General features: G+C 40.0%; 1 protein-coding gene across 2 annotated transcripts in view; it reads right to left on the bottom strand.

The window, feature by feature from the left end:
• Positions 1-14,567, bottom strand: part of LOC138763037 (macrophage-stimulating protein receptor-like) — a 203,522-nt gene that overhangs the window by 13,755 nt on the left and 175,200 nt on the right. The window contains exons 15-16 of one of the 2 annotated variants that reach the window (XM_069936567.1): positions 14,125-14,202; positions 10,617-10,807 (exon numbers count right to left, since the gene is read on the bottom strand). In XM_069936567.1, coding sequence (XP_069792668.1) covers positions 10,617-10,807; positions 14,125-14,202 — 269 coding nt within the window. The remainder of the gene's footprint in view (positions 1-10,616; positions 10,808-14,124; positions 14,203-14,567) is intronic. The other variant, XM_069936568.1, reaches the window with a different exon arrangement.

Raw genomic sequence — 14,567 nt, 5'->3', positions numbered from 1 at the left:
CCAGGGGTTTTACTGTACTTCATCATAGCCTCGGGAATGTTATTTACCATATATTTCGACATTTAAGTCAATCCCCATTTTTCAGGCTGTCTGGGCCTCCCAGGAACAACCCAATTTTTTTTTAAAACTCCCCAATTACAAGTAACAAAGGTGCAAATTAAGTAAGTAAAAAAGAATCTTCGGCCTGCTGATGGCCCACGGAGCTGGAGCAGTGACATCATGCTCCTGGCAGGAGCTGGAACCTCAGCCTGCCAGGCAGGACTGGCAATGGTGACCTCAGGGTTCCAGGTAGGAGTGGTTATGGCGGCGCCCAGCAGTGGGGAGGAGTCAGGGAGCAGCGATGCCGATGGTGGAGTGGTGCTTCCAGCATCGACTTGTATGCCGAATTGACGTCAATCTGGTTTTTTTTTTTAACTTATACGCCGAATTGGCAGGTGAATTTAAGATCTCAAAAAGTATATCTGGCATATAAGTCGAACCCCACAACCCCGAGAAATTTTAAAAGTTTTCACGACTTGACTTATGTGCCGAAATACAGTAAAACCTCGATAGAACGCAGTAGTTGGGGTCCAAGATTTCATACCACGTTACAGCCGAGTCACGGAACAGATGCATATACGTCATGATTCAGGAAGCAGTAAAACAGAACACTGTGACTCAAACCCTATAATAAGACCTTTAAACTCCACATATTAACATACACATCTTGTAAATGAGTCATATGAGATCATTTTTGAGTTTGTGGCTGTTAGCCACTGTTAGCCTGGCCTCCTAAAATCAATGTTTGGGGTCCACAGACACCCACACTATAGGCAATTCCGCGGATTAACGAATCGCGTTCTAACGAGGTTTCACTGTATATGGTATAAAACAACGTAAAACTCCAATAATCCAGCCCCATTGGGATTTCAACAGTGCCTGATCAGCAGATTTTTCGTGCTATGGAATATTATTCATATTAATATGCAAAAAAAATTGGTTTTTATTCAAAGCTATAAAGAAAAACTATTCCTGGATAGCCTTGCTAGTAATTGGAAAGAGAAACAGTCATCACTCTGGAGACTGGTACCAGCCACATATTCCTGATGCCCAGTGTTCCTGATCACCAGCCTGCCTGTCTGAATAGCCAGCTGACATTCGAGACCAGCTACAGCTTTGGACCTCTCTCTCCAACCATTACACTCTGGACCCCAGCTCACGTTCCAGAATAATGAATGAGTCAGATGCTGTTCCATCAGGATTTTCAAACAATCGGATGCCAGATGATTGCCATTTTGCCATTCTAGCATCTCATTTTTTTTTAGATCTGAAGAAAATAACTGGCTCTGCGCAGTTTAACAAAGAGGAGATGGTCAGGAAAGTGCGCTATTGCTTCGACTTTCTTGGCCAACTAAGGAATTTCTGCATGCTCCCCTGGTCCTTCAACCACATCTACAAGGGCACCATCGAAAGCAGACTTGCTAGGTGCAGCACAGCATTAGTGTGGGAGCTCCTCTGCTCAAGATCAGAAGAAGGTAGTGAATGCAACTCAACCTTCCCACCTCTCCAAGGAATCCATACACGTCTTCTGCAGCCCAAGAAAGATAACCAATGCACTTAAGGATCTATTGCACCCCTGACACAATCCAGGAGAAGGTTTAATTGTGCACCAAGAGGCTTCAAGACAGTTACTTCCTTACTGCCATGAGGCTCCATGACATGCTGCCCTTGGTTGGTGTGAATTGATCTTCCTTTTCATTGCACTCCCATACTCTGTAAATTAGGCTCTTTCTGAATATGTTAGTCTGCTCGCAGAGAAACCTTCTCACTGTATGAGGTATTTTATGAGAAATAATCTTAAATATACACTAAAGCCGTACACTTTCACTCGGGAACCTTTTCAAAAGGGTGATGGAAGACAAACTGTGTTGAAATCTTATTAACGGTTGAGGCGGTGACTGCTGCCCTTGAACACGAGGGAGAAGGAAAACTGGACATCAAGATGGGAAATTGGCCCATTTTACAGATGAGCAGAGATTTTGAGGAGGCTCTTGAAGCAGCAATCATCAAAGACCTACACCGTCCAGCACACGCTCTGTTCTCGCTGCTACCATCAAGGAAGAGGTATCGGTGCCACGAGACTCATCAGCAGGTTTGGGAACAGCTGCTACCCTCCACCATCAGACTCCTCAATAACAAACTCAATCGGGGCTCATTTAAGGACTCTTACTTGGGCACTTTATTTTTTTTAATTCTCTCTATTGCACAGTCAGTTTGTTTACATTTGTTATCTGTTTATTTGTTTACATGTATACACTGTGTACCGTTTTTTTGCACTACCAATAAGTGGTAATTTTGGCTCAGCTGCAGGAAAAGGAATCTCAGGGTTGTATGTGATGTCATGTATGTTCTGACAATAAATCTGAAATCTGAAGGAAGAAAAGATTTTGGAAGACAAAAAGTGATCAGAAAAATAACCTGGATTCCAAAATTTGACAGCTACATGTGAGAGCAATAGCTTGTCAATCCATGCTCACAATTATCCACAAGATGTGCTTCTGTCTAACTTCTCTACTGCATCTCAAACAGATCAGATCCTTTCATGGCCTGAGGGGATTAAATGCAACCAGAAGGAAATAGAGAAAAGGGAATTGAAGCCAAGTGTATATCGCCTGGTCCAATAGCAGAAAATTGCCACAACAGCCCACCTTTGCACAATGGTACTCGCTGCACCTCCCCACTCACATTGGTAAAGGGTGATTCCATTTAAGTTTTACACCACAGTAGCAAGCCCCTATTGGCCCATGAGCCCGTGCCGCCAAATGATACACAATAAACCTACAACCCCCAGTACTTTTCAAATGGCAGGAGGAAACCGGAAGCCCCCAGGGAAAACCCACACAGACACAGGGAGAGCATACAAACTCCTTAAAGACAGCATGGGATGGGGGGGGGGGGGGGGAGTCACGTGATGGAGTAGTAGCCGGTCAGAAAAACCAGCCCGCTCCAGGAAAATAGGAAAAAAGTTAAGAAAAAGTAAAGCAAAAAATAAAATATAATAAAGAGAAGAGAAAGAAGACGGCTTCCAAGAAGGAGAAAGTAAAAGCAACTGGAAAGAAAGTAGAAAAGTCGCCGGAGAAGATAAAAGAAGGCCTTACCTGCACGAAGGAATAGGACGCTGTGGTGGCGAGGAGCGCCCGACCCTCGAGGTCAGTGCCTGCCCTGTGGAGTCGCGACCCACCAGCCAGTGCACTACAAAAATGGCTCTCGGACCCAAACAAAAGTGCGCAACTGTGCAAGCAATGGAGAAAGAGGACACTGGCAGGAGGGGAGCTCAGCAGAGGATAGGGCTGTCACAGCTGAGGGACGTCTGACACCAGGGCGCTCAGCTGGAGGAAGAGGAAGTGATTAAACAGACGAGGGAGATAGACAGAGGGATGACCGACAAGAAGACCAACGTCAGGAAGCACAACAGACGAGCAGCCCAGGAGCGAAGGCCCAGCAAGAAGAGGCCCGACAAAGAGATACAAGCAGCTCATCGGGAAAAACAGAAGAGACACAGGCACAAAGAAGAGAAGACACAAACACGAATACGGACACAGAAGAAGAAAACTAAGATCTTCACAGAGAAATAGAAGGTAAAACTGATGGACAAAGAGAAATAAAAGGTAAAAATTATGAACAGAATATAGATAAAGTATTTTTTGAAGAACAAATGAGATCACTAAAAGAATGGTCATCATTAGTGATTAATGCAATTAAAAGGAAAACGAAAAGAACAAGATAAAATGCAAAGGTTAGAACTGGTAATGACAGAAATAGGGAAAAGAGTAGAGAATGTGGAAATGGCTGAAGAAATGGAAGTAAATGACAAGAGAAAAATTGGAAGAAAGTGACAAAAAAAATTAAAGAGACACAAGAGTTGTTATCTCAGAAAATTGATATGTTGGAAAATTATAGTAGGTGAAAAAACATAAAAATAGTGGGCCTGAAGGAGGGTGAAGAAGGTATAGACATGAAGGACTTTATAAAAGGATGGATCCTGAAGGTCCTGGAAATTACAGAAATGCAGGAAGAAATGGAAATAGAAAGGGCACACAGAGTACTAGCTCCAAAACCACAGGCACATCAAAAAGCAAGATCCATTTTAGTAAAATTTTTGAGATACACAACAAGAGAAAATATACTGCAACAAGCAAAGATAATAAACCATTGGAATACAAGGGTCAAAAAATATTTTTTTTTACCCAGACACAAGTTTTGAATTCTTAAAGAGGAAAGAGTTTAATACAGCAAAATCGATTCTATGGAAAAAAGGTTATAAATTCATGTTAAGACATCCAGCCGTGCTTAAAATATTTATACCCGGGGAGCAAAACAGATTGTCTCAGATCCAGAGAAAACTCAAGAATTCGCAGAACGTTTGCAGGACAGATGAAGAGATGTAACAAGAATGAAGAACGGCGATAAAGTATATATAAAGATGTAAAAACAATGTATATGTAAAGAACTAAAGAGGGAAAAGAGAAGGGAAGAAAGGGAGTAAGGGGGAAAAAAAGAAGAGAGCTTTGTTATATGTGTTTAAAAAAGTGTTTTCTAAAGAGGGCTGGGTAGAGGGGGAATAATCGTCACTGTAAAATCAGTTGACGCTGTGAACAAGATCGCAATCCAAATGTAAAGGGGAGTTGTGGTTGCCCGGCAAGGGATATGGGGCAACTCAGAGAGGTGGGGGGGACTTTTGGGGTTAAGGTATTAGTGGATGTGGGAACTGCCAGGGTACTTTATGTTTTAAATGTGTTGTCGTACATTAAGTGTAATAAGAGAAAACTAAGAGATGAAAAGGGGGATAGAGGTGGAAAAGAGGTGTATGCAAGATATAAGATGGTCATGTTGAACTATATGAGTATAAACATTAATGGAATACATAAACAAATTAAAAGGAAGAGGCTACTAAATTTATTGAAGAAGGAAAAAAATAGATAAAGCATCTGTGCAGGAAATGCATCTAACTGAAGTGGAACATAAACTAAAAAGGGACTGGGTAGGACACGTAACGGCAGCATCCTATAACTTAAAAGCTAGAGGTGTAGCCAAACTAGTTAACAAAAATGTACCAATCAAAATTGAGGAGGAAATAATATATCCGGCAGGGAGATATGCAATGATAAAGTGTCAGATATACTCAGAATTTTGGAATTTGCTCAATATATATATGCGCCTAACGAGGAGGATCAAAAGTTTATGCAGGATGTTTTTTTGAAGATTGCAGACACACAAGGAAATATATTGATAGGAGGGTTAATTTGGACCCAATGTTGGATAAAACTGGACTAAAGACAAGTAAAAAGAATAAAGTAGCCAAATTTATGGTTAAATCATTGCAGGAAATGAAACTTATAGATATATGGAGGAGGCAACACCCAAGAGAGAAGGAATTTTCATATTATTCGAGTAGGCACAAAACTTATTCAAGGATTGATATGTTTTTGTTGTCAGCCCATATTCAAGGGAGAGTTAGGAAAACTGAGTATAAATCTAGACTACTATCAGATCATTCACCCCTATTATTAGCAATAGAACTGGAGGACATCCCACCAAGAACATATAGATGGAGGTTAAACTCCATGCTACTTAAAAGGCAGGAATTTAGGGAGTTTATTTAATGCCAAATTAAAACATATTTTGAAATAAACACAGGATCAGTGAAAGACAAATTTATATTATGAGATGCAATGAAAGCCTTCATTAGAGGGCAGATAATAAGTTATGTGACTAAGATTAAAAAGGATTACAATCAGGAAATAGAGCAGTTAGAAAGGGAGAAAGTAAGTACAGAAAAGGAATTAGTAAAAAGGGATGATATAACGAAAAGGAGAGATTTGGCAGACAAAAAAATTAAATACGAAACATTACAAACAAACAAGGTGGAGTAGAACATAATGAAAACAAAGCAACAGTATTACGAACTGGGAGAAAAAACATGAAATATTAGCCTGGCAACTTAAAACAGAACAAGCTAAAAGAACAATATTGGAATTTTATGAACAATTGTATCAAACTGAGAACGAGGGGAAAGATGATAAAATAGAAGTTTTTAGCTAAAATTGAACTGCCGAAATTGCAAGAAGAGGAACAAAACAAACTAATAAAACCATTTGAAATAGAGAAAGTATAAGATATATTAAAAAAGCTGCTGAACAATAAAACACCAGGAGAGGATGGATTTCCAATAGAATTTTATAAAACATTTAAAGAGTTATTAATTCTTCCTCTCCTGGAAGTAATGAACCAGATAGAAGAAACACAAAACTTGTCAGATTCAAGTAAGACAGCAATAATTACAATAATACCAAAGACGGGGAAGGATCCATTAACACCAGCATCATACAGACCAATATCTCTACTTAATTCAGATTATAAGATAATAGCGAAATTATTAGCAAACAGATTGGCCGATTGTGTACCTAAAATAGTAAAACAAGATCAAACTGGATTTATTAAGAAAAGACAAACAGTGGATAATGTCTGAAAACTTATTAATCTAATCCACTGGAAATAAGAAACCAACAGTAGCTGTTGCTCTAGACGCAGAAAAAGCCTTTGACAAAGTAGAATGGAATTACTTATTTAAAGTATTACAGAAGTTCAATCTACCAGAAAAATATATAAATTGGATTAATGCAACCATTGGCGAAGGTAACAGTAAATAGATATGTATCGAGTCACTTTAAATTAAGTAGGTCAACTATCAGATCATTCACCCCTATTATTAGCAATAGAACTGGAGGACATCCCACCAAGAACATATAGATGGAGGTTAAACTCCATGCTACTTAAAAGGCAGGAATTTAGGGAGTTTATTTAATGCCAAATTAAAACATATTTTGAAATAAACACAGGATCAGTGAAAGACAAATTTATATTATGAGATGCAATGAAAGCCTTCATTAGAGGGCAGATAATAAGTTATGTGACTAAGATTAAAAAGGATTACAATCAGGAAATAGAGCAGTTAGAAAGGGAGAAAGTAAGTACAGAAAAGGAATTAGTAAAAAGGGATGATATAACGAAAAGGAGAGATTTGGCAGACAAAAAAATTAAATGAAAGACCTGAACAATTTATATACAGGGATGTCCACTATCCCCGTCATTGTTCACCTAGCAATAGAACCTTTGGCAGAACTGATAAGAGTAGAAAATAAAATAAAAGGGATAAAAATAAAGGAGGAGTATAAAATCAGCTTATTTGCAGATGACATCATCGTATACCTAACAGAACCAGAGGTATCAGTAAAAATTACATAAGAAATTGAAGGAATATGGAGAAATATCGGGGTACAAGATCAAAGCAAATAAAAGTGAAGTGATGCCAATGAGTAACGCAGACTAAAAGAATCACCATTTAAGTGACAAGCACGGCTGGATGTCTTACCTGGTGATCGGGTGAGATAATTGTACAAACTAAATTATTAGCCACTAATAAAGAAATTGCAGGAAGACTTAGAACATTGGAAAGAATTGCTGCCAACGTTGATAGGGAGGGTAAACTGCATTAAAATGAATGTGTTCCCAAGGATACAATACTTATTTCAAACATTACCAATTCCTTTAACAGAAAAATTCATTAAGGCACTAAAGAAAATAATAAGCAAATTCTTGTGGAAAGGGAGGAATCCAAGGATAGCGTTAGATAAATTAGCAGAGAGGTATAATCACCTTTGTTGACCTCACCAAAGCCTTCGACACCGTGAGTAGGAAAGGGCTTTGGCAAATACTAGAGCGCCTCGGATGCCCCCCAAAGTTCCTCATCATGGTTATCCAACTGCACGAAGACCAACAAGGTCAGGTCAGATACAGCAATGAGCTCTCTGAACCCTTCTCCATTAATATTAATGGCGTAAAGCAAGGCTGCGTTCTCGCACCAACCCTCTTTTCAATCTTCTTCAGCATGATGCTGAAACAAGCCATGAAAGACCTGAACAATGAAGACGCTGTTTACATCCGGTACCGCACGGATGGCAGTCTCTTCAATCTGAGGCGCCTGCAAGCTCACACCAAGACACAAGCGCAACTTGTCCGTGAACTACTCTTTGCAGACGATGCCACTTTAGTTGCCCATTCAGAGCCAGCTCTTCAGCGCTTGACGTCCTGCTTTGCGGAAACTGCCAAAATGTTTGACCTGGAAGTCAGCCTGAAGAAAACTGAAGTCCTCCATCAGCCAGCTCCCCACCATGACTACTAGCCCCCCCACATCTCCATTGGGCACACAAAACTCAAAACGGTCAACCAGTTTACCTATCTCAGCTGCACCATTTCATCAGATGCAAGGATCGACAACGAGATAGACAACAGACTCGCCAAGGCAAATAGCGCCTTTGGAAGACTACACAGAGTCTGGAAAAACAACCAATTGAAAAACCTCACAAAGATTAGCGTATACAGAGCCATTGTCATACCCACACTCCTGTTCGGCTCTGGATCATGGGTCCTCTACCGGCATCACCTACGGCTCCTAGAACGCTTCCACCAGCGTTGTCTCCGCTCCATCCTCAACATTCATTGGAGCGACTTCATCTCCAACATCGAAGTACTCGAGATGGCAAAGGCCGACAGCATCGAATCCACGCTGCTGAAGATCCAGCTGCGCTGGGTGGGTCACGTCTCCAGAATGGAGGACCATCGCCTTCCCAAGATCGTGTTATATGGCGAGCTCTCCACTGGCCACCGTGACAGAGGTGCACCAAAGAAGAGGTACAAGGACTGCCTAAAGAAATCTCTTGGTGCCTGCCACATTGACCACCGCCAGTGGGCTGATATCGCCTCAAACCGTGCATCTTGGCGCCTCACAGTTCGGCGGGCAGCAACCTCCTTTGAAGAAGACCGCAGAGCCCACCTCACTGACAAAAGACAAAAGAGGAAAAACCCAACACCCAACCCCAACCAACCAATTTTCCCTTGCAACCGCTGCAACCATGTCTGCCTGTCCCACATCGGACTTGTCAGCCACAAACGAGCTTGCAGCTGACGTGGACATTACCCCTCCATAAATCTTCGTCCGCGAAGCCAAGCCAAAGAATAATCATGGTGGTTTACAGTTACCAAATTTTAGAAATTATTATAGAGCCACACAATTAAGGTATTTATCAGATTTTTACCAGACAAGGGAAAAACCAGACTGGACTAAGATAGAACTAGACAATATAGGGGAAAAGGTACCGGAACATATACTTTATAAATGGGATGAAAAGCTGGTGCAATATAAAAACTCACTAGTACTGCATCATTTACTTAATACATGGAAGAAGATCCACTTAGAAAGGAAAAAAATGAATTACTATTGACGCAAAATCCACTAATCCCTTTTACAATAGACAACCTTTCCTTTAGAGAATGGGAGAGAAAATGAGTTAAAAGAATAGAAAATTGATTTTTGGGAAATAATTTATTAACATTTGATCAGTTGAAGTACAAATATGGAATAACTCATGGTACAATGTTTGCATATCATCAACTGAAAGCTTATTTAAAGGATAAATTGGGAAACAGCTTGAGATTACCTGAAGGAAGCAGCTTTGAATATGTGATTACAGACACAATGATAATTAAAAGATTCATAACCAACATGTACATTAAGCAGCAAGATAAGGAAAATGAAATAAACTATATACCTAAGCAGAAGTGGGAAAAGATTTAAAAAATGAAGTATGGGAAAAGTTATGTTCTGTATCTATGAAGAATACAATAAACACAAGGTTATGCATGATAGAGTATAATTGATTACACAGGGTATATTTTACTCCTCTAAAATTAAAGAAAATGGGATTCAACATTATCGGATAGATGTTTTCGCTGCAAGAAAAAAATGGGAACAACATTACATGCAACTTGGGCATGTACAAAAGTAAATATGTTTTGGGAAGAATTGAATCAGATACTAAATAAAATTTAAAAAAATTACATACCAAAATATCCAGAGATCTTTCTTTTAAGTAACATAAGAAGTCGAGAATTAGGCCTCAAATTGGATAAAGTGCAAAAAAAAATTCATGATATCCTTAGCGATAGCAAAAAAAATGTATATTGTCAACTTGGAAAATGGAAAAGAGCATGAGTATACAGCAATGGTACATGGAAATGAATAAATGTATTCCATTGGAAAAAATAACATATAATTTAAAAAATAAAGTCACAATGTTTGAACAAATTTGGGAACCATACATGGAACATATCAGACCTTGCTTGCGACCTCCATCCCCCAAAATGAGAATGAAAATTATAAGACAAAACTACTAGATTCAGTGTGTAATAAATAGATGATGCATTTTTCTTGTTTATCTTTCTTTGTGTGAAGATATTTTATGTTTTTATTGTATCGTATATGTTGAATATTTTGGGTTTTGGAGGGGGGTAGAGGGGAGGGAGGGAAAGGGGAAAAAAAAGCAGAGAAAAGACCACTGTAAATTTAATGAGAACCATTTGTATATATTTTGGTTGATATGGTTCATAGTGTGGAAAAAAAAACTATTTAAAAAAAGACAGAGTGGGATTCTAACCCCAGTCTCGATCGCTGGCGCTGTTGCAGTGCTGCGCTGGCCACCACACCAACCATGCTGTCCTAAGTATTCGTCAATACTTACTCGCTCTTCCTGACGGATGAAATGTCGAAGGTCTCCGTGCTTCATATATGGTAATACTACCAATGGCAACCCTTCCTTAGGAAGGAAAATTCCCAACAAAGATAGAACATTTTCATGGTGGAAATCCTTCATGATAATTCCTTCCCTCAAAAACTGCTCCACTTCTTCAACATCTGAAATTCCTGTTGAAACTCAATAGAGAAAACTAATTTTACAGAGATGCATATTTTATTATAACCATATAGAGCACAGAACAGGGCAGTTTGGCCCTACTAGTCCATGCCAGAACAAATCCCCACTCTCCTAGTCCCACAGACCAGCACCTGGTCCATACCCCTCCAATCCTCTCCCCTCCATGTAATTATCCTTTCTCTAACTCAAACCCTGACATCCTGTCAACATTCTCGTGAACCTTCTCTGTTTATATCCTTCCTATAATTCGGTGACCGAAACTGCACACAATATTCCAAACTTGGCCTCACCAATGCTTTGTACAATTTCATCATAACATCCCAACTCTTGAATTCAATACTCCGATTTATGAAGGCCAACATTCCAAATGCCTTCTTCACCACTCTATCTACCTGAGTATCAACTTTGAGGGTACTATTTATCATCACTCCTAAATCCCTTTGTTGCTCTGCACTCCTCAATTGTCTACCATTCAATGTATATGACCTATTTAGATTTGCTTTTCCAAAATGCAAACTTCACACTTATCCGTATTAAATTCCATTTTAATTCCATTCCAATCAGCCATTTCTCAGCCCACTCCTCTAGCTTTCCTATATCTTTTTAAGCTGCGGTAATCTTCCTCACTGTCCACAATACCACCAATCTTTGTATCATCTGCAAACTTACTTATCCAATTTACCACCCCTTCTTCCAGATCGTTAATATATATAACAAACAATAGTGGACCCAGGACCGATCCCTGAGGAACTCCACTAGTCACCGGCCCTCCAATTTGACAAACAATTTTCTACCAGTAGTCTGACACCACCCATCCAACCATTGCTGAATCCATTTCACTACCTCCTTATTTATACCTAATGCTTCCACCTTTTTTCCTAACCTCCTGTGGGGAACTTTGTCAAAAGCTTTACTAAAGTCTAAATAGACAACATCCACAGCCTTCCCTTCATCAATCTTATTTGTAACCCCCTCAAAAAACTCTGTAAGGTTTGTTAAGCATGATCTATCCCTGACAAAACCATACTGACTACTTCCTATCAATCCCTGTTCTTCCAAATATTTGTAAATGCCATCCCTCAGAACACTTTCCATCAACTTACCCACCACAGACGTCAGACTCACAGGTCTATAATTTCCTGGCTTAAATTTGGACCCTTTCTTAAACAGCGGAACAACATGAGACACCCTCCAATCCCCTGGCACTACCCCCGTGGCCAGTGACATCCTAAATATCTCTATTAATGGCCCCACTACCTGTACACTAGTCTCCCTGAGTGTCCTTGGGAATACATTGTCCGGACCCGGAGATTTGTCCACCTTTATCTTTTTTAACACTGCCATCACTATCTCCTTGGTTATCCTTATATGATTCATGACCTCCCCACTATTTTTCTTTATTTCAACTGGTACAATTTTTTTCCCTAGTGAATACCAAGGAAAAGAAATCATTTAAAATTTCCCCCATCTTCTCTGACTTTTCACATAGCCTACCCTCCCTTTTTACAAGGGGTCCAATTTTATCCCTCATCTTTTACTTTTTTTTTAATTTTTTATTTTTCACACCATAAATCACATTAGCCATGATATACACTTTTTAGTTTTCACACATATACAGTGACTTTTTCTTCCCCCCCCCCCTCCTCCCAAGCCACCCCCCCCCCACCTCTCATCCATTTTAGGTATACAATCTAGGTTTAATGTACCTATAGAAACCCTTTGGATTTTTCTTACTCTGCCTGCCAAAGCCTCTTCGTGCCTCTTTTTGACCTTTCTAATTTCTTTCTTAAGATTTTTTCTACATTCCTTGTAGTCCTCTTTCAATTTCTCAGCACCCTGCTGTTTATACCTCTTGTACACCTCCCTCTTTCTCCTAACCAAATTTCTAATATTCCTCGAAAACCAAGGCTCCCTATGACTTCCAGCCTTTCCTTTGATCCTCACTGGGACATATCTACTCTGTACTCTCAAAATTTCTTTTTTGAATATTCTCCATTTTTCATTTACATCCTTTCCTGAAAAAATCATGTCCCACTCAATACTCCCCAAAGCAACATTATTTGGAACAGGGGACCATTAACTGCAGGGAGAGGAGAACTTTTGTGTGTTTTCTTTTGCCAAGAAATAAGCTCCTGGGCTGCTGCTCTTACAGGGGCAAAGGCAGTGGAGTGGGGCTTTCATCCGATGTGGGCAATCTTAATGTCACAGGGATAAGAATGGTAAGGTGACAGCCAATATATATTCATCGTAGCAGGTTTTCCAAAGGTCCAGATAAGATGATTTTTTTAAATCTTTGGTTTTTTTTATTAATTAATATTTTTTAAAATTTAGACATACAGCACGGTGACAGGTCATTTTGGCCCACAAATCTGTGCCGCCCAATTTACCTACACCCCCACCCCCCCCCCCCGGTACATTTTTGGATGGTGGGAGTAAACCGGAGCCCCAAGGGAAAATCCACACACACAGGGTGAGGTGAGGGGGGGTAACGACGATGTACAAACTTCTCACAGACAGAGCGGGATTTGAACCCCAGTCCCGATCACGGGCTGTAAAGGCATTGCGCTAACACAATGCCAACCATGCTGCCCGGTTGGATATTTTAGAAAATCTTATATCCCTCACCCCAGCCAAGGTGATATCAAATCCCTTCAGCTGCCTGTTCTGGTCAAGATTCAGGTCTCTCAGATATATTTCAGCAATTGCCAAGAGCACAACGAGTGAGCATTTCTGACAATAGGCCAAGAATTCTCCTCAACATATCTCTGAAATAAGAATCTCCATCATGCATAGTGCACCACCCCATCTAAAGAAAGCACTCCCCATAGTCACCAACCATTTCAATAAACAAAGAAGTGGGGTGGAAAGATGGAATGAATTTGCATACAAAATTTCTTCACACATCGAGGATTACTGTCAAATGCCATCACCACCAAACATGTCAGGGGTCAAACAATCTGCTGGAGGAAATCAACGGGTCGAGAGGCATCAATGGAGAGAAGGGCTGGTCAACGTTTTGGGCCAGAACTCTCCATCAAGATTAGAAGTGCAGAGAGCAGTCCTGATGAAGGGTTCAGGCCTAAAATGTTAACCATTTTCTGCTGCTTGACCCGCTGAGTTCCTCCAGCATATTGTGCTTGACTTCAGATTCCAGAATTTGCAATCTTCTGACAGGGATCTCAGAACAAGTCAGTGCAGTAACCCCTGAATGTGAAGCAGTGGTTGGCCAGGTTAGAAGTTAACAAGATTCTAAAACAAATAACTAAGTCAGGACAAAGGGATAAGACATTCGTGCAACAATGTAGTTTGTACGTACGATTCAAAGATTTCACGGCACAATGAATTTCTTTGTCCTGATCTTTGTAAAGTCCATGGTAAACGCTCCCAAAATGCCCTACAACAAGACAAGCAATTTGAAATTTTCCTTCTGCTGTTGAGAATCTTTTAGTGCAACCTGCAACTTCATTCATAAATAAAATGAAACTCTTCTTTGTGACCAGCTGGAAAGATTACTAAATGCAAAAACACATCATGTGATGAAAACCATCCAAACATGGAATCTGCAAGGACAAGGTTGACTTTGTCTAACGAGTTTGCACTCTCATCCCATACCAAAGCCTCAGCTCAAAATACCAAAGCATTAATCTACTAGGTTCAGGCTTGGAGATTTCCAATGAAGAAGTTGATGGGTAAGAATAAATAAATTATTGCCACATGCAACAAAATATAACCAGAAGCTTTGTTTTGTGTGCATTCCAG

The sequence above is a fragment of the Narcine bancroftii genome, chromosome 5 (assembly GCF_036971445.1).
Source record: "Narcine bancroftii isolate sNarBan1 chromosome 5, sNarBan1.hap1, whole genome shotgun sequence".
Lineage (NCBI taxonomy): Eukaryota > Metazoa > Chordata > Chondrichthyes > Torpediniformes > Narcinidae > Narcine > Narcine bancroftii.
This window is presented reverse-complemented; position numbering and strand designations above follow the sequence as displayed.